Here is a 26,692-nt window from a genome sequence, read left to right as displayed (position 1 = left end):
TAAGATTGTTTCAAGTAATTTTGATTTTATTGCAAACCAAAATACTTCACATTCAATGGCACCTCAGGTACACAGGATAATTACTCTTGGGGGAAAAAAAAAAACCCCAAACCTAAACACCTTAAATAGGTATCGGTATAGTTGTAGCTCAGGCTTTTCCACATGAGATCCCAAACTTGAGAGCACCCAACATCCCACCTGCTTTGGCTGTTAGGTTACTTATGGGACATTATTTCAGCATTATACGTTAGCAATGAAATGTTTGATAAAGACTTTACTGTCTCGTAAACCATGCCGAGCCGCATCTGAAAAGAACCACCTTCATCATCCAATTGTATTTTCAAATACAAATGTTTTGTACTGGTCACACAATGGATCATCTGATGTGACAGGGTGTTGTGTGTGTAGCAACTTGTTGCACCTCATCGTTGCTTTGTTGGTCAACTGGGTATGTCGCCGCTGAAGCGGTAAGCTGAGAGAATAAGGCCCCAGGAACAGGAGGGCAGGAAGGGCTGAAGTGTGTGCTCTGGGCAGTTTGTCGTGCTCTTCGCTTGTTATCTTTTGTGAGAGAACGTCGGGGTACTGAGCGTCTTTTTATTTATGTTCCGAAAGGCTGCTCTGGTTGTAACATCCAGCCTTTCCGACAAGCCGGAGCAAAAAAGACTTAAACTGAGGGATTATATGTAACTTGACAATCACAAATCAAGTAGCGAGCAGATGAAGCTTATTGGTTTGTACAGTGCTTTCATGCTGTGATATGTGCTAATATCACATAAAAGTAACAACTGTTGAGGAGCTTCCCTGCAATGTCCTTTCCCATCCTTTATCACAATTAAGTTAAAAAGACTGGACCACTGCAAGCTCTATTTTTATACCCTGGGGCATGAGCTGTCTCCTTTGAAAGCTGACACTGTTTTAGGAAGGAGTACAAGAAGGGAGGGGCCTGCATTTCTATACCCCTGTACTCACACAAAGTCAAAGTGTGACTCTCATTACGTGCTGCTCTTCTGTCCTTATTCTGTGTCACTGTCAGAATAAAAGTGCCGTGATTCTCTTTTTAGTTACAAGAGGTGTTAGAAATGAATGCCCATTCACATTTAAGGTTAGCTTATATGGTGTGTGGTTCTTTCCAGTGCTATGTGGCAGCGTAATTCTGACAACAGCAGTGTTAAACGGCAGAGTCAAAAGAAAACCAGACGAAGAAATGTCAGTATTCATACAATTTAACAAAGCTCCCTACTTGTTTTTACAAAAAAAAAAAAAAGCCCCAAAAGATCTTAAACAAACGGAAATGTCCTTCATTCAACACTGCTAAAATCTTTCAGTGCTGTCAAAGTGGCTTCAAAGCTTCTCCACATCTGTCTGCTCTAGCCAAAGCGCTGATGTCTGTCCTCAGGCTTTCGTGATATACCCTTCTCTGATAAGGAAGTCGTAGATTTTCCTGGTTTTGTTCACATCGATCTTGATGAGTGCTCTAGCCTGTGCTAGTCTCAGGCCTCCTTGTTTGTTACACTCGTTCACTAAAGCAGCTTTATATTCTAAATAGGCTCCAGGGACCAACCTCACCATCTGACAGAGCTGGAAAACAAAAGGTGAAGTTAATAAACACTAACACTTGTCACGCTCCTTCATTCTGCGATCCCTGTTGAGGGAGTAACATTGTGAATATCTTTCAGAAAACATTTTAAATGTGTTTTTTTTTTTTTTGTATGGGGGAGGCACACAGTAATTGCATTATGAGCTGTTTCGATCCACAGGTAGGGAGGGGAGGAGCTTGCTGGCTGCTGCATTCAAAAACATTCCTGACTAAAAAATAAACTAGGAGGATGAAAGGGAGCTCTCGGCTCACAGGAGCGTAACTATGAGTGTGTCCTGTGTGGGCGTTGTTCTTTACAAACCAAGGGAAGTACACATGCCAAAAAGACTTGCAACCAGCAATTCAGCATGCTGGACGAGAGCCAGGGAGGGCATCTGTCTATTAATCCCCTGCAGACTAAGTCTTTAATATCTTTCTACAAAAGCAGCTATGCACACAGCGCCCTGCCCCCTCCGGAAGTCTAGGGTGGAAACTGCGCAGGGAGGGCACGATGTGTTTGGAAGTTTGGTAAAAGGAATTGCTTTCAAAAGCCCCCCTGCTCTGCTGGTAGGTTGCAATGCTCCTATTTAGCTTCCAAATACCAGTCGCCTTCTAGATGGTGCACTGTGTTGCTCCCAATGGAAATACTGGCTGTCTCCTCCTTTTAATAAGGAAATGCTTAATGATTGTTCCTCATTGATAGGAAATTGCAGAATTCAGAGGAACTCAGACTTTATGTCTCAGCTGACGAGGAAATCTGATTCCCCATACACACTAATGTCCTAGTCACAATTATTTATATGCTGAATGGAGCCAGAAATGCCATGTTCCATGGTGAATCTGTGTTCTGATTTTCAATGCTGCCATCTCCAGTGAAGGGGAAACGGCTTCCACGCAGAGGGAAAAGTCTGAAATACATCTGCGTTTCACGTACACTGAAATCTGCCTTGTGGACAATCTAAGGACGGATTATGACTTCTATTAAAAAAAAATAAATCTTTTATTTCAATAGCTTTCCAGTGTTGCCTTTCACTGAATTAGGGGACAGGCCTACACTGGGCTGCAGAAGAAAGTGAGCCATAAATCCACAGCAGGCCCCTTGCTGCGTTGTTTACCTCTCCTGTGGGTTGCCGCATGGGTTGCAGTCCCATTTCTGTCTGCTCTGATCTTCCCTGTGCCTCTGGTTGCTTTAGGTGACTGTGCAAGAGCACTCTATATGGGACTGCAAATGGCAACACCAGGCCGAGCTAGCAACCCATGGCTTAAAGAAAGCCAGATTCCATTCTCTGCTATACGCGCATACAAAAAGCTTGGTATATGCACTGTAAAGCAGAAATATGGAAAAAAACATGAAAAGAACAATACACTGTTATCGCCTCTATGGTTCACATTAGCGTTACAGTGAAAAACCAACCATAACTGGTTGAGGTTTGGCTGCGAGGTATCTATAATATAGAAAAAGCTCCGCTATTCAGGTTCAGTGATCTGTCCAGTGAAGCCCTTGACAAAATCCTCTGCCAGTTTTAAAACCAACGTTCATTAAGAAAAAATAACCCTTCTGCTCACCCCAGTCTCACAACGGAGGAAGAGAGGATGTCATACTCTGGATGTTATAATAGCACCTTGGCGCACTCCACCTTTCTTTGCTAAATAAGCTAATTTGCTGCAGCTATGTTGTACGTATAGTACAGTAACTGAAATTAAGAAACCAACTGGGAAACCTGAATGATTTTTATGAGCAGGAAAGAGTAGTCAGGGCATATAGCTGAGGTTATACTCACAGCACCTGAGACAGACGGTGTGAGCACCCCTGCACTGTGAAGATAAAATTTTATATAGGTTATCTTTTCATTCCTTTCCTCACCTCCTTCTCCTTCTCATTAAGTTTCTCTGTCCCTGGGAGACCTGTGAGGTTCAGTGGTGGGGCGCTCCGTCTACCTGCAGAGACAAGAAAGGAAAACACTGAAGAACTCTGAGCAGTTTGGCGGTGGCTGTTCCTTAGGTGTCTTATCACAGAGGCAATTAAATCCCTGTGATGTTAACCCAGTATGATCCAAGTGTTTACAGACAGGGTTATTTAGGGCTTAACACAAAAACTGCACTGATGTGATAAAAGGTATGATTTTGCAACTGACATAGTTAAGCACCGTGAATACTTGCATGAGGACTCTTACGCTGTTAATTCCGGCTCACTGGCTTTCAGGAGGAACTGAAAGACAACAGCTTTCTATCAAATTGGCACTGACCATGTTTAAGCTGGGCTGTACCTCCTGACTAAACCAACTCTTCCAGCCGGGGTCAGGGAGGTCAGTGCTGCGTGGAGGGTGTGCACAGTGTGCAGGACTAACTCCCGGCAGGTGTGAAACTGGTACTTTGCAAGGATGCTGAGATTATTTATTGGTGTGATTAGCAGCCGATTTCTCTGGCACTGCTGACAACTTCATGAAGCAGAGTTTTCTTTAAATGCCTTTGAATATATGCAGATATTGTAAAGCAAATGCAGTTTGTGGATTTATTTTCGTCTGTTGTGATAAACAGTACTGAAAGAAATATTACAAGGTAGTCTGATAGTTCTCACTTTCGCTATTGTTTATAACTTTGCTGAACTTGAACTGGTGCAGCTTAAACTTTCATGAGGGCTGTCTACTTGCAGGTTTGGTGTGGTTTTTTTTTCCTAATAGTATTTTTTTTAACTTCCAGAGCTCAGAACAAAGCTAGGGTTATTTATTTACATTTTTAGAAAGTCTATTGCCCCCGTGCTGTGGGTTGCATATTTAGCGCTGTTAGAGATACGTCTCTCTATCCCAGGACAGACTTCCCAAATTTGGTGAAGCGATGAGATCTTGGGAAATCTGCAGATCCATCTTCCCAAGGACTGTGCTGGCCAGTGCTCCAGAACCTGCCCTGTCCGGGTCCTACCTCTGGGAGTCTCTCTCTCTTTCTCCTGTGCATCTGTAGGAGACAGATGAGAGCCTGTCTGGGTGAGGGGAGCTTGATCAGAGGGAGAACTGAGGGACTGGAAAGAAGCTGGAGTAGTGAGTGTCTGGTAGGTGTAGAGGAAGTTATTTCCTAGCACTGCTCCCTCTTTCTACAGCCTGGAACGAGCGTGCTATGATGAGACAAGACAGAATTTGGTTTTACTCTTTTAAAAACCTAGGAAATAACACACACGCACAAACTACATTAAAGAAAACATATTAAGGCGGCAAAGTCAAGATCTCAAAAATCTAGAAGTAAAGTTAAGCAACGTTAATTTGCCCTATTGTATATTCAGTGTGATGCAGCCTTTAATTATATAGACACGTGGCAGGTTTTCCGCAGTATCCTTGCCTTATTCAGTATGCAGGATGTTTGCTTAATTAGCAACTATATGTATTTTATTTGGGTTTTGTTCAACATGCATGCTATCTGAGTTCCATAGGCAAAACAATTCATGTTCTCTTGGCCTCTTCTCCTTCACTGGCCACTGAATACTTGACAAAAAATTAATTTCATTCTTCATACTAGCCCTTCAGCTGAGGGGATACCATCCCCATTTCATGGACTCTGGATGCCCAGCCTGAGATACACAATGCTGTTTTCTCTCCAAAACACCAGACCTTAGCTATCACCAAATATGTTTAAAACGTAGTGCATGCTGCAATGACTAATTGCTTGGTATTCTGACCCAAATTTCCAAGGCTCCTGGCAGAAATGAGGAAGAACATCTAGACTCAGTGGCCACCTCTGAGAAGTTTGGTTCAAGTGGTTTATTAGCATCCACATAAAAACTGGATGTAGAGACAGAGCTAGAAGCCAGTTTTCCCTGGCAAGATTTAACAGCCTTATAGTAAAACTTTATCGTAGTTTCATTCATTGCATGCCGCCCTGTGACCTCAACAAATGAGATGGGATTTTATAGAAGTCTTGTTCACAAGGGCCTTGACTGACCCCTGAATCTGTCCTTACTGGGCACTGAAAGAAGTAAGGGTTGTCTTGGTGGAAAAAAACGTAATTTGTGATTACAGAGTTAAAGAATATAAAAGCATATTCATAGAAAAGGAAAACTGAATTTGCGTATCATCTCATTCTGTCACTCTAAAGTGCTTGATGCTGCAACCACTGCCTGCTTCTCAGGCAACTGTTTTTTGGTGTTCTGCCCTCCCAAATCTGCTTTCTGTCAGGTTCATATTGCTATGGTATGTGCTATACAGCTTCATTAAAAACCTGGATTAGCTTTATCTTTTAAAGATAAAATTTTGTTCTCATGTGAAAATTCTTTTCTTTCCTGCCTTGTTAATGTAGCTTTAGGATGGGTTTTCCATCTGTAGCCAGAAAAATCTAGACATTCAGCAAAAAACCCTACAAGATTTGCACGTGGAATGAGTTGCAGATTGAGGTAAAGTTGACTTGACCAGTGCTTAACCATGAGGCTTGAGGACTGACGCTTTTGCACTGAAGCAAAAGAGTCACTCTCCAACTGGCTGTCAGAACGGTATTACTGATGTACGGCTGGCTTTTTATCACAGACCATCACCCAACAGTTACCTGAATTTGAAGGAACTGGTACCGTGGGACTCAGTCCAGAATCACTGAAAAGAGAGGAAATTTCCAAATTGCCTTCATGTTTTTTTAAGAACAACTGCACATATTGGCCCTGAAACTACTTTTTCCCCAACTGCTAATAATTATACAATTCAACCTGCATAAGCCAGGCCCTGATCTGAAGTCAACAGGATTTCTAAATATTTAGCACTCCCAGATTGAAGACCATGTCTGAAACCTGTTTTAAAAGAAAAAAAAAAGGGGGGGGGGCAGGGAACACAATAAAAAATTCAGTGGAGACGGGAAATTCCAAATCATCTTCTCAGACCATGTAGCATACAGGATGCACTTCCTTTGCATTGCAGCTTGCTCCTTAAATCAAAGTGCTTGTGCAGGGTGACTACACGTTAATAATGCTGCTACATCTAAAATCATCTGAAACATTTCGAGTGTCATCTGTGACCTCATTAATATCCATAAAGACCTCATTTCCCTCCACGACTTTATTAACAGCAGTTAAGTTCCTGAAATATAAAATACAGAAAACTGAGATTTTGAGCCCTTACTAGTCACTTCCTTGTCTGCACTTCAACAAGCACTACTGCTGTTATCCACAGTTTCTTGCCCTTCTGAATTTGGCGGACTGTTCCTACTGTAATAAATTGGGAACGCATTTGTTGTTATCATACAGAAAAACATGTTTGGTGCACCTGACTAAAGCGTAGGTATGTAAAATGCACAGTCTTACTGTAACCGTACATATCAGCTTGTCGACTGAGCCACTGCTGGCAGGCACTGCTGTCCTGGATGTACTGCAGGACTTCAGAAAGCATAGTGCGCTTTAGGCGTTCCTCATCTCTTGTCTTCTTAAGGTGATCATATGTTCTGGCACCTATGGCAAACAGATACCACATCCTCACCAGCTGCCTTGGTCAAAATTTTCTGTTTGTTTTTCTACTTCAGAAAATAAGTGAGAAACTGTTCTCTAGCTCTGGACCAGACTCTGCTATTCTCCCTCATGACAACTACTTGGCATCAGAAGGTATTAGATTCCACCCTGCACCCCTCCCCCCATTAATTTTTGAGGCCAAAAGCAAACAAAAAAGGCTTCCATGATCCAATTCCAGGATAAAACAGGCCATTTCATCTATGCAGAGGTCTTAGGCCTCTCTCCAGATATCATACTTGTTGATAACCAGTGAAAGTGTCCAGAGATAAAGCATGGAGACCACTGTGCCATGACATACATATTTTTTTTCTGAATCTTTTGCAAAGTGGTGACTAAAGCAGAGCTCTGCTAGACAGCGCGTTCTCCAAGCTGATGGCTCAAACTAGCTTTAAAAAAGCACAGCTGGATGGAAGCATTATTGCTAAAGCCTTGTTCAGTTAAAGAGCTAGGCAAATGCATTTCAAAACTGTCTTTTTATTCAACACATCCTAAATGTCGTAAAATCATCCTTCCACACCTTGATGAATGGGAATGGGCTGAATAATGCATCGGGTACTTACTACAGAAATTGGTGATTCCTGCTGCTCTGTATTCCTGCAGTCGCTTTATTTCCCTTCGCAGCTCAAATTCCACTGTTTTACCCCAAGAGTAAGCAGAAGGGAAATCCAAAAAACAAATGTGGGTCAGTGGGGGTGGCAGTGAACTGTGGTGTACTAGAAACACTGCTATTTCTTATTTATCTACACAGTTCAGCTATGAAGTATACAGAACCACAGACAGGGTTAACCTCTCTGCGCAAGTCTGTATCAGATCTCAAACTCACTGTGTCCTAACACTCTTGATCACAGATTTAAGCTGGTTTCTAGCGTTTGTGTGCTCAGAAAAGTTATTTTATCTTCATGCTTTGACAGTTCCTTTGCCGTACCCTGGACGAGGCAAATAACAATAATGTAGGATTTCTGGAAGGCATTTTAATTTTCAATTGAAAAACTACTCCATCCAGGCTCCTTATAGCATCTAATATTGTCTTTGAACTATGATTTTCATAACCGGACCTTCCAAAATATTTCCTTGCAGACAACTCTTTTTCTGCAGTCAGTAAGATTAAATACCCGTGTTTCTTTTGCTCAGAGATATTTACTGCCTATAGCTTTTATCAGCTGGCTTCCAGGCATTGCTTAGTTTTACAGCCAGCAAGTTTGCTTGTCTTGAATTTGTTTACTTGTACTACTCAGGAGATCTGTATAATGCGTGTACTTGACTATCAGGTTAACTTGAGGACTTCGCTGTCACTACAACAACAAAACTAGGTTCCAAGACTAGCACTCACACATGGGACTCATGATTTTGCAAGATCATACTTTTGGTATTTCACACAGGCTGTCCTGAAAATACAGTCGCAACTGTTTAAATGCTTTGTTCCTTCTAATGAGCAACAATTTTCCCAGTTTACATCCTGCTTAATTCCGTGACTTAATGACTCATACTGGAATTTGACTAAATGCATGCTATGATTATGCATAAAAACTCGAGATGATTTGGTGATGGAACAATGCCTCTCCCTTTAAGGTAAGGGACATAATGACAGCTGTGCTATATAACTATGTACACATGTAATAGTTTAACATGTATCTTTCAAAGAATTCACAATTTGCTTCCAGCTCCCGATCTCTCAATACAGACATAAATTTTAGGTATTTTGTTCTTTCAGTGATATAGAGTCCCAGTAAATGAATAGTGGTCTTTTGATAAGAAAATACTACTTCTAACACACGACCAGAATGTTCAGTCAACTGAGAAATCAAACAAAGAACTCGGACACAGTTTAGTGGAAAAAACCCACTTGCTGCTCATTTAATGTTTCAAACCACAAATGTATTTGTTTTTCTGACGTAGTTAGATGGGGGAGGAGGAGAAAAACAACCTCCTTATTTAGGAAAGATTGTAGATAATGCAACCCCTCATTATGCCTATTGAAGAACATATATGCTAAAATCCTCAAAATACTTACATGCATGGCTTTCAATGAACTTATCGTGCTCTACCGGTCCAAGAATTCGTGCAAATCGTCGCATTGTTTCATAAAGGTCTTGAACCTCCTTTGGATATCGCCTTTCCAAAACTAGAGGGGGAAAAAAGTGACACACCTTATCACTCCTACTGCGAGAAGAAAATAAATTCAGTGGAACCTGAAGTGACTACCAGCCTCTGAACTGCCCAAAGATCCATTTTCGGTACACCTCTTGGCCATTTTGGTGTCACAACTACAAATTGCTGAGTAAAAAGCAAGAAAATTATACAGCCCTTAAAATTCTAAAAGCATAAAGGATGATATTTAAATGTTGTTTAATCATTTCTTAGAATAGTGAGATGCACTTAAAAGGTCTAGATTTCACCTTCACCCCTCTCCCTACTCAGAGGAGCCTAAAACGCTTCTGAAGAGCAATTCTGAGGCAATAACTAAAACACTGAACTGGGAATAGTTAGAGCCAGCTGGTTGGAAACAGTTGGGGCAGGAAATCTGCTGGAATTCAGACCATCTGAATATGGTCGAGTATGAATAAACCACACTGGTGCGCTGGAAACAGTGAACATGCAAAGTTTTGCTTCCCAAGTAGAGGCCACTTTCAAGTTAAGCAGTTACACCTGATACTCACTCTGAAATTTTCTGAGGTTGATTAGGCCATGATCTCTTATAATTCTGTAATTGAGAGCAAAATGGTATTAATAAAAGGCGTTAATTTGTGTATTACCTCATAAATACAAAGGCTTCAGAAGAAACTTTGATTTAGACCATCAGAGGGGTCTAAAACTAAACACGTATGAAACTTCCATAACCCCTGAGCTGGCTAGCCAAGAAACATGATGTAGTGATGCAGTGCGGCTTTCATCAGGGTAAATTTTGGATAGCGGTGTACATTAGTCCAACTCTGACAGCACTAAGCACAAAGGGAGCTACAATCGCTTTAAAGGTTTGAAATTGCTGCTTTAGGCACAGATTTCACATCTACAGTGTCTTACAACTTGTCCTTCCAAAACTGGAGGTAAAGGAATGTCTCATGAAGCATGATTTCCAGCTTCAGAGAGAGACAAACATCCTTCTACTAGAGCAAGGGTGAGAGAGAGACTGTAAATTTCACCACTGGGAGCAGGATGAAGGAATTTTTCCATGACAGCTTAGGTTTTAAAAAGAGGAAAATGATTTAGGTACCTCATAAGTTTGACGTGCTCCTGACAGGATCAGGGAAGTGAGCAGAGTAAAAAGGCAGGTAAGATATTTACAAGTGCATGACAAATACATTTGTCACAGGTTTCAGCAAATGTCATGTGGTCAGTCATTGCTATGTGGCGATTTGATAAACACCCGACTTTCGCAAATGGTAAGAGATACTACAAAGTTGGGCTCGTCAAGGTCAGGCTGGAATTTGCTCTATAAAATCCATTACATTTTCTTTAGTATGTATAAAAGAATATTCCTGCCCCATGTAGAGAAAGCCTTTCTGAGAGTGACATCAGCATTTTTATGCCATTTTCCAGATTTTTGTCCCATCCTGCTGTAGAAACTTTACAAAAACTGACATCGATTTATGTAACTGAGCCTTATGGCACTTTCTTTTAGTATGACATGATTTATCATAATGGAAATTATACCACATAAATATTTTTTATTTATGAATTATAAAGAACCAGGTCAATGCATATCAACTCTTACCTGTCATTCAGCAGAACTATGCTGTATTATGAGGAGAAGGAATGGAGGAGTCTTACTCCAAATTACTAATTCTTCCAGCAGGGAGTAATACAGCAAGATATAATTTTAAATATTGAACAAAGTATTTGAAAGTTATAACAAAACTGAATTTAATTAATAGATTGAGTCATTCTAAAAAGCTGTCAAATGAACTGAATAAATTATTCAAACTCACATCAGCAATATAGTTATCTTCATTACACATTGTGGAAAACTAACTTATGGACCACTAAGAATTAAAAATAATGATGCAAACATTTCTATGGAGAAAGTGGGGGTCTAGCAATTAGTCACAGACTGGCGGCTTTTTTTTTCCCCTAAAGTAGAAAATGAATTATGTGCAGTCCATCAGCATTACCTAGGGAACAAAAGGAACAGAAATTTGCCTCTTTTCTGGTTCCTAGCCCTGAATCTGTGACCAGTTTCCCAGATAGTATTTCAGTTTCTCATTCTGCAAAACAGCTACATGATCTCATAAGGTGTGCTAAAAGCTTAGTTATTTATGTATAACTGGATTGGGGATATGAAGAACACTGCGTACATGACTTTCACGCACTAAAAAGGACTGGAAAATACGCTTTTCACAATTAATGACTTGGTTTGAGAGTTTAAAGGAGAGTTATGGTGTGTAGAGGTCCTTTGTCAACCATGTGTACAAATAAGTATCAGGGTCTGTTAATCTCTGTTTTCTGGGCTGGTACCATTGCTAAAGCCACGTGCCTGATCTTAATCTGTGCACAGAAGGAGAACCACACATCCAGGATGAAGCCTGTCATGCAAATCTCATAGCAGAAGGTCTCCATGCATGGGAATTGTCTGGAAGGATACTATAGGAAATCAATTATGCTTGAAAACTCACTTTTTTCTTCTCTGTCTTTCCTTTAACCTGGAATGATAGATATCTACAACTGCAATCTTCAGAGCTGCAAAATAATAAAAAAAATAAAGATTACAGAATACATAAGTAATCACTGTATTAGGCTAATTTTCAAGCCTTTATGTTCATGGTAGGCTGAAATGGTCACTCTACTTCACTCTACTTTGCTGTTTTAAAAATCCCGTGGCAATTTTACAGGGGCATAAACTCACTAGAGGCTAACCTTCTGCAGACTATACTTGCTACCTGTAGAAGCTTTCTTTTGCTTACTCCTTCCAAATACAGTACTGCCTGTAAGCATGAACCTGGGTAGATCCTGAGAACTCTTTTCCTCTCCCTTCTTGGACTGTTTTACTGTTAGCACTTATTTGTTCCTTCATACATGCAATTGTTAAGTATTCCTTCTCCTGAAAAGCAAATTTATCAGATTTAAGGATCTGAGGTATCATCTTTGGACAAAGGCTTCTTTGCACAGAACAAGGAACTCCAAAAAATAGAAAGACACAGTTCTGAACTGTGAAGATTCAAAGTAGCCTTTGCTACAGTTCTCAAAAACATCTACAAGATTTTAGCTTGTTAACTTCTAAACTTATCTGTCTGCCAGAAGAACAAAGAGAACAGCTCACGACCATGTGAAGAAGCACAGGAAAAAACCATGCTCATTAGAAATCATATCCTTTTCAAAATCAAATCTGTCTGCAGTCTGGCTGATCCACTCGGAGATTCTTCAGCTCCTTTTTCCTGTAACCATTAGGTTAATAAACTTTTTTGGTAAATTCTTGAAAGAAAGGATAAGGAGACACCTATCACCTTCCCCTCCCTCATTTTGTTAAATAATGCAAAAATTCTAGGTCATTAAATAAGCGTAGAGCTGGCTGATTTCTTGGTTGGCTTTTCTTCCTTTACGTTAATCATTTCAATATGCTCTCAGGAGGAAGAGGCTTAAGACTTGACAGTGGCTTTACAGTCTGTAGAGACCACATACAGCTCTCTGAAACTAAGCAAGAGCACGTCCCCTTTCAGCCCACTGTGCTGTGCAAACAGGGGTGGCCCAAGTGTGACAGAATCCAGAATCCACTCCTCCCTCTGTAGTTACAAGAAAAGGGCAAAACTGATACTGGCAGTTTATTGATTGCACTCTCCAGTAAATAATTAATAATGCAATTAAAAAAGAAGTGTGGTTATGTGTCTATTTTAAAATATGTATTTATATGTAAACACCAGGAAGCCCCTAGCCTCTAGGCAATTCATCTGTGCAGTCCCCTGGGTAATAAAATTTCTTATAAACAGGGACAGCTAAAGCCCAAAGGCTGTGCGTATTAGCTCAAGAGCCAACAGTTTTGAGTTACGCTTGCTGTTCCTGTATTAGCAAAAAAAATCTTCAATTTATACAAAACTGACCTGATGTTAATCGAGGAGCAAAAGATTACGTATGAAGATAGGAGAGGTGGTACAATATTCTTACTTCTTTTTGCAAATTTCTTGCAAGGCCAGGGTGTTCAAGAATCATCATGTATTTTCATAAAAAGGTATTTAAGTTTCCTAATTTAAGAACAAGCACAGGTAGCAAATTCTCCTTCTTGCTTAAATGTGGGAACAAAAAATTGGCAAATGCAGCCAGTTAAACATGAATGAAATACATTACTAAGTGTTGAATCGGTGCCAATTTATGGAAAATATTTTTGTATTTTTAAACCCTCTGCAAGCAAAGCTAACATGTTATTTTCTGGGGTTTGTGTGGGCAGAACTTAATAAGTACATGCAGAAATTGCATTGGAGAACCTCTATAAATATCACAAGTAATTATGCACCTATAACCATTGCATTTTGATGCTTTCACCTGAGTGCACAATATTCTGAAAGAAATTATGATCAACTGGGGAAGGGAAGGAATATTCATAAGAACAAATAAAGGAAAAAAAAATGGAGCTTCTGCTTACAGAAAAATTAGTATTTGCTGCCACGTGCACTTTTGGAGGGGCTTTTGTTTTTAATAGACATATTCACACAGGAACAGCCGATTACAAAATCTGGAATGCATGAATAACTCAGACTACTATATTGTTACATGCTGCATTGAAATGAGAAAAGAGATGCTGTACGAATGAAAATGATTTGCCTGTGCTTTTCCCCATGCATTATACTAGAGAGGCAGTTGTTTGTACTGGTAACTTAAGATAATCCAAGCTGACATTGTGTTCAAAGTGTCCATTTTGGGAAATGATAAGGTTCTTTCAGATGGTCAGAGTAGTTTTGAAGGATCCCGTGATAGGCAGAAATTCAAGGCTCCCTTCTTCATTCCAAAAAATCAAAATATTTTGGTTTCTCAAGAGTGTGTCCAAAACAGTTTCTCTGCTTTTCATTTCTCTTCAGCCTCATTTGGACTGCAAAAACTTTTTTGAACGCTAATGAGTGAGACCTTTGTTTCAGGCTAGCTAACCTCTGTTTGGCATGCAAAGCCCAAATAATGGGAAGAATGCAAACTAATCAAAGTAAACAGGCTGTGTATCCAGTGCCTTGGTTCGTACAAACTTAATGCCTATGATCCAAATCCACCCTCCCTAGGGGAAAGCAGGACCCTAGGCAAACAGAGTATCTGCCTTTGGAGCATGTCAGGAACTTCCACAAAAGAATAAACATCATGTAATATTTAGAAAGATATTGACTGCCTTGTATCTTATGAAATGAAATTCCACTACTGTACAGCCAGAGTTGCAGTCTATTTCCACGCACTTCTAAACCTGCGGTTTCAGCAATTACTTTCCAGTGTTACAAGTAAAAATCATTTACATGAGAAGGAAAGGGGAGAAAAAGCCGGGAAAAAGATAAATTAGGAAGGTTACAATTCAGTCTGATTAAAACTTGTAATTCATGAAATATTCAAGCACTCTGGGCTGAATTAGATTTGTAACTAGTTGTTTCTTTTGATATGTCCATTATGTTTTTGTTTAACTGCAATATATAGTTGCATGCACTTATGATATTGCGAGTACTGAATAAAAGTTAACAGTTCAAGAAGTTAATTGAAATATGAGCGATTTCATATAATTTCTACCATCTCACTAATATTAAGAAGTGAATAAACAATGCCTGTGACCTCTTGTGTGGTGGGAGGAGCTGGTGAGTCAGCAGGTACAGGTTTCTGTGTTCCTCATAAAAGGCTGCCTGGGAGTCTTTCCACCTTGTATTAAATTGCACTCTTCTTTCTTGTGGGAATACTGAGAACTTGTTTAGGGTGACAGGAAAATATAACAGGGAAAATGCAATGCTATCAGGAAACAGAGGTCAAGCAGCTTAGATCTAGAACTTTTTATAAAATGATTTTTACAAAATTTTAAGAAAAGCAGAGCAATGTGGATGAAAGGGAAGAAGGAGGAATTCTGTTCTAATGAAAGCATCAAATATTCCTGTGTTACGTGCAACCTAGACATTGCAGTACTGATCTGCGACGTGTGAAACAAAAGAAGGAAAGCGAGACCATAGGAATTATTCTGGTCAGTGTGTTCTCTGGGTCTAGCTTGAGTAACTTTCAGAAAATGGAATATAAAAGTAGTTTTCAAAAATTAATCTTGAACCCAGTGAGGTTTAATGTATGGCAGGAAAACAAACTGAGGATTTTTTCACAAACCTGATACTTAACCTATGCTGCAAGACTCCATTTGGGTTTCTCTGGGCTATAAAATGAATTAAAACCCTGTTTTATATCTTTACCTTTTTAAAAAAAAAAAAGTTTGCTGTTTGGCCAGCAAAAATTTGTCTCAAGCAGGAGTGGAAGACAGCCACAGGACTGCTTTTCAAGGACGTTTCTGTAAGATCTAGTGTAAGAAGTTTGCCAGTGGGCAGGGCTGGGGTAGAGAGGCACGTTAGAGCCGCTGCCTGGAAGTAGTGGAACAGGCACCCTTGGGAGAGATTACGAGAACCCGGGCCTCCAGGGCTGCCTCACAACCTTCTCTGCCTGTTAACTAGAAAGTACAAACGCTTCTTAAATCATCCAAATGCCTGTCCCTGCCTTCAGATCCAAGTGTTGAGCCACGTTCTACAGTATGAAATCCTACAATTAGGTTGCAAAATACTCTTGAGCAATCAAGCAAAGTCAGCATCTGAGATCTTTAAAACTGCAGGACAGGGAGCATGTGGCTCCTTCCTTTTTTGTATTAACTTGGAGAAGGGAAAGATCTAATTCCAAAGTTTTTTAGAAAATAATTCTTTCTCTCCCCAAGACGCCTCATGTAAAAGAAAAACAGCTGGCTAGACCCTGGGACTTCATTTTTTAGAGGCATTCTCTCTCACATGGGCAGATCTAGGACAGCTGTGGGAAGGAAGATGCCAGAGTTCCTGAGCTAAGAGATCAAAAATGTAGTTGGTCATGCTCCATAACCTCTGCCAAACAGTTTTCACAGGGCAAATGCCTGACGTCCTATACTAAATACTGAAGACAACTAAAGAATGGACTAGAGAACATCCAATGACATTTTCAGGCAAAAGATTTGACAGACAGAAGTAAGTATTTTTTCACACAACACAATTAAATTGTAGAACTCCTAACTCAATTGTGGAACTCACCGCTACAGGATGTTATGGGGGCAGAAGTACAAATATATATAGTTCTAACAGTAGTTAGCTAAGTTCATGGAGGACAGGTCCTTTGGTCAAAATGGTCTGAACACAACGTATGGCTCAAGAAGTCTCTAAACTTATCACTGTAGGAAATGTGGAAGATGTGCCAGGAAAAGCATCTGCCTGTACTTGCCTTTTCTTACATTCTTCTCCTGTGCGTCTGCTATGGGGTACTAACAGAACACCGAGCTAGACAGACCAAGGGTCTGGCCCTGCATAGCTTTATGACATTCTGAAGAGATGAGGAAAGCTGATTTTTGCATTCAGATCGACAACTTAAACAGGAGGCTGGTAGGAGATATCTTAAATGGCTGAACTGTGCAGTGGGAGGAAGACGGGTGTGAGGGGTATGGAAGACAGTGCTGGTAAACCAGCTTGAATGAATATTAAGCTATCAATTAATGAACAGAACTAGGAGATTATTTTGCTTTTTCAGTTTACCAGGCCTCAGAATAGGACATGGAAGCAAGAAAACATATCTTTTCATAGTAATAAAAAGAAACAGTAGAGAGATGGCATGATGAATCCGTGACATGTCCACAAGACAGTCCCCCTTTCAATAAATGTTAAAAGGGAAGAGAGACTGACATACGATTCTCATAACCTTTTTTGAGCCGAGGGAGTTGCATTCCTTAAAGCTCTGTGTACACTGCTAAATTTCAAACTGATTTTTTAAGTTTGGAAAGACTGTCTGTACGTAACAGGATTTGTCTGTCTCCAAGGGATACTAAGGCTTTAGCTTAGAACTGCCTGACATAAATGGGAGAATTCTGAAGCATAAACACAGTACTTTTAAACACTATATGTACTTATAAATGTGGGGAAAATTACCATCTTTTCTTCTCTATGGATTAAAACGTCATTTTAATAATTCCTGTTACTTGGTATTATTAAGGCAGCTATGTTCACAGAAACTCAGTAGCAGTAGTTGGACTCATAACAAGAACCATCCTCTTTACAATAAAAAAGTTGTCACATACAGCTAATGCTACTATAACTCAGCGTGCATGCTTAACGCATGAAAAACCGCACAACTTCAAGAGTAGAACAGTTTCAATGTGTTACACATAGTCTTAAACTACATACCTCCTTGCTGCCTGTATTAATACCTATCCTGATACCAGATTTCCTAAACTAACAGAGGTTAGAGAAAGTGACAGATCTTCTAAGAAACTAGATATAGTAGGGGAAAGGGGTATTAGTAACAGAGAAGAAAGTGTTCCCTTTTCTGAATCAGAACAAAAGTTGTGCCTTGCTATGATGCTCACAGACATTATGTAGACGGAAAGAATATCTTTCAGCCAGGGAGGGGAAGTAATGTCAAAGCATTGATGCTTCTGTTTTTTAACAGGCCTGTAGGTCTGTTTATTCAAACACTGATGTACTGCTACCTGTTTCCAGACAAATTGCTATCTTGGATAATTTGCTTCTACTTAGCTAAACTTTCTCTAGAGTTCATACTGGATAAAACATCATTTGTGTCTTTCCTAAAGAGATGCCTACTACAGGTGAAGACTATTTGATTTCAGTCATGTTCTACTTTAAACCTGGCTACATTTCAGTAGTGAGTGAAGTGCTTTATTCTATATATAAGTACCATTTGTACGTCAGTTGATTAAGAGCTTTTAAAAGAGATTCAAAAGGGAGGACCACAGAAATGCCAGTGTTTAAATCCCAGCACACAGAAGTGAGATCATTAAAAATGTATGTTCACTTTTAAAAAGGTGTGTAGAGAAAAAGAGGCCCAATGAAATGTTGTGTAGGCACTCTGGAACATTGTTTTCAGACAATGTACAAAAATATGGGACTTACCATGCAAAATGTCTGAATCATCTTCTACAAAATCAATATCTCTCAAATCCCATTCAGCATAGTTGTCAAACTCCTGTTCAGAGGTGATTAATAAATGGTCACTAACTAGCACTAAAAAATTCGTATGAAGTTTCAGTACACTTGGAAGTACTGAAAACAGTACTCATACACAGTTGTACAAGGTTCCATCCTTGAGCAACATACATCACAGGGAAGCTTTAACTAGGGAATGTATAATGTGCACCCCCACGGCTGGAACTGGAACAGGATGCTGTGATAGGATAATGAGAATTAATCAGGTAATCTCCATGACTCCCACACTGTGGTGGAAATTCTGCTCAAACGTACAAAAACAACGAGCCCCTATATGGCTGAATTCATTACTTCATGTACAGGAGCTTGTTTTGCAACAGGAATTGGGGCCCTGGGCCCACAGCTAGAAACACTGAAAACAATGCAGGTCTTTCAAGTGATCTTTGTATCAGGCTCATACGTGCTTCTCTAAGGCAAACGAAATAGAAGCATGCTGAAGCTGACCCCTTTTGCTAAGCATCTAATTCACAACATCTAGTCCGCTTACATAAGAGGCCTTCATTACTGGACATCTGGTGGCAGCAGCATGCCTTACAGCCCGTGTACACAAAGCCAGTGACTCACAGACTGCCTGCTAGCAGCTTTGTAGGCCTGCAGCGCCACCTCTGTAATTAAATCCTTGGTTTAATCACTCTGTCCTGTCCTCTCTTCTAATGTTTTTTATATGAAGAGTAAAGACCTATAGGCAGGGGCAAACAAGTGTCCGTTTGCTGATCTTGCATTCAGGAGCAAATTTAAAATAATGGGAGAAGAGAGAGTCTTACCTCAACAAAGTCAGCTCTCGCTGGCATGTACCCAGCCATATCCCTAGAGAGCAAGGAATCAAAAGTAGGCCGTGGGGGATCATCAGCAGCTGAAAAAATAAAGGTTTTTAGTTGTTGTGTAGGGAGTGGGGTCTTTTTTTAATACAAAACGATCCGTAAATAGGTGTTTCTTCTGCAGGAGAAGTGGGAATAATTAGCTGAAGAAAACCACCCTGATTGGGCTTTTATTCAGCGTTATATTTAGAAAAAGACTGAGTTCATCCAGGGAAAAACACAGTAATCTGAGATCTTCATAGTGTTCTCAAAAGTCAAACACATAAATTCAAGGTAATAAATAGGTTATAAAATGTAAACTCTACATTTCAGAGCTCAGCATCCCCCCAGTAAACCTCTGCAGATCACTCGGTCTCAGCGCGCAGGTTCTTTTAGTTAATAGCAACAGGGGTGTTAAATCTGCCATCTTCTGGGTGCCATTTACAGAGAGCTGCAATTAAAGGTATACAACTCTGAATTTTCACAGCGCTTCCCAACTGAGGAGTTCAGTGTTTTACAGACAGTAACAGACCGAAGCTCACAACACACTTGTGAAGGAGCTAAGCATTATAAGTCCCATGCTACAGATAAAGCAAGCCGAGGCACAGAGAATTTGTCTTCGCCCAGGTCACATAAAAAAATCAATGGCAGCCAGGGACAGAACCAAAATTGTCCAGTTCCTACTGCTTTAGCTCTAACCACTTTATCGTGAAATTTAAACCTCCAGACACCAAGGAATCTTTTTACCCAGCCATTTTGGGGAGCTTTCTAATGGAACAGCTGCTAGACTGGGGGAATTCTAAAGATGTTAAATTTAAGAAAAACTGAAAATTTGTTAAATTGCTGAAATTTAACATACATGTTTTAAAAGGCAGTTTTAAAGAGAGAGGTGTGAAATCAGCAGTTTAAAGGGAGTGATTTTATGACAAATCACATCAGCAGTTAGGCCCGCTACACAGTGGATAATCAGATGAAATGTTTTAAAAGTAGAAACCCCTCCTCAGTTAACATTGCTACGCAGGGTCTGGACAAGAAAAGTAACCACCCCAGCATGACGGTGAGAACTCACACTGGTATTTACCACGAAGGACATGCTGTTATATCGTGCCACATGTGAAGTAGCTTTGAGGTAGCATGTCCTTTAAATGAATATGCACATCCAGGCTTTTGCTGTGGTGATTTCTGTGAGTGACCATTTCCGCTGGCTGTGCAGGAACTTCTCGTTTTGTGAACTGATGTTTGTATCAGACCACTCTGTTCCCTCCCTTCTCCCACTGAACTGGCAGTCTTGTTTATTTGATACACCAATGATTTAACACAGTGTGAAGAAAACCCTACTACTAACATTATTCAAGTTAGGCATCAGAACAAGCTCTCCTTCGGGGAATGAAAGCAAGCTGTATGTGTGGTGCATGCCTTTCTTGAAAGGCTGCTCATTCCAGTTTTGGAAGAGCAGAGACATTGTGGGAAGCTCCCTCCGTGTGCTAGTGGGCAGGGGATACTCACGGTGGAAAGGAATGGCTGTTTCATTGTGCTGCGCCTCCTCCGCCTGCTTCAGGTTCAGTAATGTAGATGCAAACAAGGGATTGTTGATAAAGTGTTTCATATAATGTTTCTCACACTCCTCCTTGGATTTTGTACACATCTGGTTGGCTACATCCTGCCTGAAGTGGGGAAAGGGGGAGGCTTAATATGAAGAACACAGAAATGTTGAGGGATTTTTTCTAGTGGGAAAAGATAATTTTGGACAAGAGATTGATCGCGTTGTATGCAGAGAACTGATCTGTGATGATGTCTGAACTCACATTTTGCCTACTGACACTGAGCCAATACTTGCACGTTTGATACAGTGCTAGGGAGCACTTTTTTGGTGGTCACGAGCAATGCAGTTCACTGTCTTTACATGAGAAACTCCCTGGCTGATGGAATGTACCAAATGGTTTATATGTTTGAAAATTTAGTATTGTTATCTGACTGCTTTTTATACATTTTACTAACTCCAGGTAATGGTAAAGTCTAAGTCCGGAACTGCGTTCTGCTTCTCAAGTTTCTCTTGCGATTTTAACTGGATAGTGGTTTCCCCTTTCGTGTAGTGATGTTAAACAGGTTTTTTTTAAACACTGAAATGTTTGTACAAAATGCATTCTAGAAATCATTGCCAAACTTTCTTGGAAAAGTGGTTGACTAGAAACATGAAGTATTTTGTCTTAATAAAATGGCTGTGTAAGTTGAGGACCTTAAAAAAAAAAAAATCCACCAGCAGCAATCATTTTAATTTCTGTTAAAGTAAAAACTGGATGCAGGGGATTCCAGGAAGAAAAGTCAGTTTTTCCTTTATTTGGTAAAGGCTGAAAAAAGCCAAGTGCTTAAGGAAAAAGTTAAGATTACTTGTATTGCTAAGTAGGGCAAAGTGTACTAGACAGCATACTTGCAGAACATAACTACCACCAGTTTTCAGTCTTAATTATGACAGCAATGTACACATAAGAACTCACAGTTCTGTTTCAGTGAAGTCTGGAGTTCTACACTTTTAATACAGCTATTTTTTCATGAAGGAGAAGAGAGATAACTCATGACTACACATCTCCTTTATTTACAAATGCATAAAAATCCTGTAGCAACTACAGAAATTAACTTAATTAATATCTAGCTAGTCAACTGTAAGCAAACCAAAATCACACAAGGTAAGAAATTTCTGTAGTTGGTTTTTACATAGAAATAAACTGAGGCACAGAAAATCTTGTGCAATAGTTGAGCTCCTTCAAAACCTAGTGACTTTAATGCAAACTGAGGGAACTTTGTTCTCCACTGGAGGTGCCCTGCATTTCACAAGAAGTCTTTAACAATTTCCTTACATATCTAACAGCAGATTTGAAAACAGAATCTGCTACCCCATTCTTCCACTTTAGCTGCTAAATTAGTGTCTCACCCATAATAAGTCATTGAACATTCGGTGTGCACTGATGTATGCAACAGTAAGACCCAGTGAAATGAAAGGAAAAACTACCCATCATTCACTGAAGTTGGCTGAACCACTAACTTCTCACCAGTTTCCAAATCCACAGTCCATCACAGCTTCTAGGAGTGCCATTTCCTCTTGAGCTGTCCAGTTAGGATCCAAGACAGGGAAATCCGAAGTCTAGAGAAGATAAAAGCAAATCAAACTGCTGTGATCCTCTGTTATAATCCACCACATGAAGAGAAAAGAAGTTCTAAGCTACAGGGCAACATAGTATGTAATACTGGTAGTTTTAAAACTTTTACTGTGTCCCATGAAACCTGATCAAATAATTGTTGAATTATTTAGGGCATTGGGTCATCAACCACAGTAAAAACTAGTTTGTCACTACAGATCTTCTGATATACTGTTACATGTTGTATCTACCAGATGTAATTCAACAATGTTATGCTATGAAACACAATAAAAATTACTGAAGACTTTTAAAATTATTAATTTTAGGGAAGAAAAAACAAGAATAGAGAAACAGAAGTTGATTCACATGGTTAAAGAATTGGAAGTCTAGTCAGATGCATTGTGCTATCTAGGCACAATAAAAAAATATAGCTTTAAATGTCTCCACTATTCCATTAGGTTCCAGGTGGATATTTTTCTTTGCTCTCAAGGAATACTTTTTCTTTTTTTAGTAGTTCTAAACCTCTGAATCAAAGAATTGTATCACTTAACTTTTCAATGTAATATTAGTAAGCAAGGGTCTAACTCCTGGGAAGTTATGAAAGCTCAAGATTGAGTAGGCGTTATCTAAAAGGAATATTTACCATTATCTCATAAGTATGATCACTTTGATGTTTCTTGTATTCAAATCCTCGTGTGAAACACTGTAGAACAAAAGATTAGCATTATGTTAGTCTCTTGCTTCTGCCCTGAAAACACTTTAACTGGTCCCTTTTTTCCTTTTATTCTCTGACTACTGGGTATCCAAAACTGACAACCTGATATGCTGAAAAATCTATTCAACTTTCTGATTTCATTTTAGAAAAAACATAGAATGGTAGAAAAATCTTTGTTAGAACTATGTTAAATCTGTCTTTGTATCTTACTTGTCTTTTGCACCAAGACATAACTCCTGTGAATCGACATACTTTTTTGTTAAGTATTTATGGCAAAGTTAGGCAGGTGAAAGAAGCTTGGTGGTATGTTTTAAAGTGGATCGTTCCAGGAAGATAGCACAGAGCATTTCTTAAGCACTGAAAACACAGTTTCCCTTTAATCTTGTTTTTTTGTTTAAAAAGCACCAGCATGGTTTGCAGCAATTTTCAACAGTTAAATTTCTTTTTAAGTACAGGTAAATGAACAAAAATATGGTTTTGTGCATTTTGTACGTATCTGAGCAAAAGGCTAAGCTCCTTTTTCAGTTTTAGAGGTTATTGCCATTTTTTAATCATAAATAACGCAAACTTATTTATTTAATAATTAAAACTAGCAGTACTTTCTGTGGTTATCAGATCACACACATAATTTTTAAAGAATTGTATCTGGTCACAAACAATTATTGTCAATATTGCAAACTTTCCCCAAATTTTCTTTGCCATTTGGGAGGAAAAAACCAATGTGTGGTGACAGGGAAAGGGTATTTCTTGATGGCTTTTCTTTTCCATGCCATAAAAAATGACAGAAACGATACCTCTCTAGACATGCAGCGGCATGCTCCGTTACACAGTCAGGCTGACTGCATGTCTTTAGGTAGCTTTGGCTGCCTTCACAAAGATCTGCTTCAGCTGCTCATGCCCAAGTTCTTCAGCCTCCAACATTTTCTTTGTCATTTCCCTGTCCCTGAGCAAATAAGTGTGTTGATACAAGTTTACAGAGACCAGTTATTAATGTGTTTATGGAGCAGCTTGGCACCGGACAGGCCTTTGATGACTTTCTCAAAGAAATGAATGCCTTTGCTTTTATCCTTGCACTCACCTGCAAACACAGGAGGAAGGGAGGAGGCCCACACTCAGCACACTTAACGTAGGGCTCTGTGAGGTATGAAGAGCAACCTCGGCATGGAGGCTTATCAAAAGGGTCATCTGCGAAGCCAAAAGTAAATCTCATGCAACACAAACAAGGCACTGGTTTTGCAATCACCTAAATTCACTTGTGCCCAGTAATTGTAAGTGACCTCAACTGTATATAACCTCTCTCCTACTGCAGCTTCTCCAAATATCTGTTAAAAGTTCCCTGTTCAGCTAGAGTTGCAAGAGAGATGTTGGCACTGCATCCCTGCTAGACCTGATACACTGAGGGCTAAACCGAAACTTGTGCAACGGACTCAAAGGAAAATCTTCTCTGTAGCAGCCTCCTCGTACAACTCAGCAGTGACGCCAGGAGCTGTGCTAGCTGGCTGATTTGATCCGGTGCCCATGCTCGTGTTCTGCACTGAAGACCAGACCCAAGACCTTATTTGTGGAGAATACTGCACAGACAGCTGCGGTCTCCCATCCATCTACCTCAAGTCAGACTCGCAAAGCATATTGCTGTGGTTGCAAAGGCATCAACAAGATTGTTCTGTAACCCGTCCAAACCTCAGACTCTGCTCAGATTGCTGAACAAGGAATGAAACACTGCTCTGCAAGTTTTTCTTATTCTGTTCATTGCAAAGTAGTCAAAATAAATAGACTGTCAAGTTATAAGGCACATTTTTTCCAAGAAAATGGATTTGAACTAGCCCGACTATAAGAAGTAGATAGAAGAAAAGACCTGAATTCCCACTGAATCATTCACGTACTTGTGCTCTTGAGAATTTGATCAAAGAAGTGACCCTGTGGACCAAATACTGCTAGTTTTTCGTCTCCCTCCCCAAGATGGCTGCTAATGTCTTTAAACAATGGCAAACACTTTCCAAATGTCATCTTACGGTACTTACTACTGAAGGAGGCCAGGCGCTCCATTCCTTTCCCTCGGTGGTGTTCTTGCTCCTCTGAGTAAAACCCGTCTTGCCTAAAAGCCCGTAGCGTAAGCCTTGCCCCAACCAGTATGTCCAAAAAGGGTATTCTCTCCCTGAAGACGTCTCTCACGCAGCCCTCGCAGATGAGATCCTCCCAGAGCGTCCTGAACAGAAAAGCAAAAGGGCGGTCAGCAGTCTTCGTAACAGGGACCACTTGACACGGCTGAGAGTCTGTTTTCTGCGCATGAGAAGAAATCAAATGCGGAGAGACGGGATACAGCGTAAGAAGAGATGTGAAGTGATGGGGATATAAGCCAATCCTGAAACGAGGCTTTCGGTGGGAATGTGTGTGCTGAGCAGAGAGTTATGAACAGCTGTTGTGCAAGAAAGTGCTTTGCACCTCGAAGAAGCACCGGGAAGAGAACGAACAGGTTAGATGTGGCATGGACACAGCGGTGCAAAAATCTACCATGCTCATGTCAACTACATTTTCAGTGTTGACTGTGTGGCAGCCTCTATGAACAGGCCTGATTCACTGACACCTGTACAGTGAGGTTCTACAGTGCTGTCCACCATCAGGGAATTGAGTTGCTTTCCACTGTGGGATCACTAACATGTCTCACTTTTACAAGGAATTTTTGCTGGGAATGGCTCAGGCTTCTCACTTATTGCAATTCATGTTTCTCTTTCTAGACTTTTCTCCTCCATGCACCGTGTGAGGAGGCATGGTCCTGCGTCCAGTGACACCACTGAAGCTGTGCTGCAGCCCCTCCACGCAGATGGCAGCTGCTTCCACCCCGGCCACACATCCCTGCAGCTCTGCTTGGATCCTCAGACAACCAAGAGCAACTTTCCAGGCTGGACGTTTTACCCCGTGGCCGCAAGTGACACCGCACAGCCACCTCTGGGCGCTCACTTCGCTCTCTGAATTGCAAACCGCTCTAGCCCCGTCTCCAGGGCTGCTTGAACCTGCGCACCACCAACCTGCCAGTGCAGTGCCAGCACCAAGCACAGCAGCACAGGCCACTCCTGCAACAGCCCCGCGCGCTCCCCCCATACGCCACTCCCCAAATCTCCCCCCCCCCCCATCCCACTCCCCAAATCTCACCCCCCCCATCCCACTCCCCAAATCTCACCCCCCGCATCCCACTCCCCAAATCTCACCCCCCATCCCACTCCCTATAACCCACTCCCCAAATCTCACCCCCCATACCCCACTCCTCAAATCTCACCCCCCCACACATCCCACTCCCCAAATCTCACCCCCCCACATCCCACTCCCCAAATCTCACCCCCCCACATCCCACTCCCCAAATCTCACTCCCCATATCCCACTCCCCATAACCCACTCCCCAAATCTCACCCCTCCCCATCTCCCACGCCCCGTCCGGCCCTGGCGGACCCTTCTCCCCATCACCGCCAGGCGGCGCCCTCCGCTCCGCCGGGCCCCGCCCCCGCCAAGCGCAAGCGCGGCCCGTGAGGCGGGTGTGGGAAGCGCGCGCTCCCGGCAGCCCGCTCCCCCCTTACCCCCCCCGCCCCGCCGCCGGCTGCCCGGACGCCGCCCTTCCCGCTTCCCCCGCCCCGGAACCGGCTCCTCCCCGCTATGGTAGGGTCCCGACTTCCCCCTCGCCCCTCACGGGCCGGGCCGGGGCGGCGCGCCGGCCGCGCCCCCGCCGCCTCTCACCTCACGCCGGGCGGCGGGCAGGCCCCGCGCGCCACGGCCTTCCGCGGCCGCGCCCCGCCGTGTGCGTGCGCGCCCCCGCGCGGGGCCCCGCGCTGCGCCGCCGGCCCCGCCCCGTCCTTCG

General features: G+C 41.3%; 1 protein-coding gene across 2 annotated transcripts; it reads right to left on the bottom strand.

Moving 5' to 3' along the window:
• TADA2A (transcriptional adaptor 2A) lies at window positions 1-26,611 on the bottom strand. Of its 2 annotated transcripts, none has more exons than XM_076354501.1 (16): window positions 26,572-26,611; window positions 24,867-25,051; window positions 23,924-24,030; window positions 22,774-22,833; window positions 22,044-22,135; window positions 20,503-20,660; window positions 18,964-19,052; window positions 18,107-18,179; window positions 11,660-11,723; window positions 9,707-9,750; window positions 9,061-9,171; window positions 7,610-7,681; window positions 6,860-6,992; window positions 6,104-6,147; window positions 3,441-3,514; window positions 1-1,578 (listed from the first exon to the last, which is right to left on the bottom strand). In XM_076354501.1, exons 2-16 carry the CDS (start codon window positions 24,889-24,891, stop codon window positions 1,393-1,395), a joined length of 1,332 nt encoding a protein of 443 aa, XP_076210616.1. In that variant the 5' UTR covers window positions 24,892-25,051; window positions 26,572-26,611; the 3' UTR covers window positions 1-1,392. The 2 variants fall into 2 exon arrangements, with proteins under 2 accessions (XP_076210616.1, XP_076210617.1); XM_076354502.1 differs by lacking the exon at window positions 26,572-26,611 and adding an exon at window positions 25,600-25,791.
• Window positions 26,612-26,692: the final 81 nt, after the last annotated feature.

This window comes from Aptenodytes patagonicus, chromosome 17, assembly GCF_965638725.1.
Source record: "Aptenodytes patagonicus chromosome 17, bAptPat1.pri.cur, whole genome shotgun sequence".
In the NCBI taxonomy this organism is placed as follows: Eukaryota; Metazoa; Chordata; class Aves; order Sphenisciformes; family Spheniscidae; genus Aptenodytes; species Aptenodytes patagonicus.
Note: the sequence above shows the minus strand (reverse complement) of the source record. Positions and strands in the feature narration are given on the sequence as shown.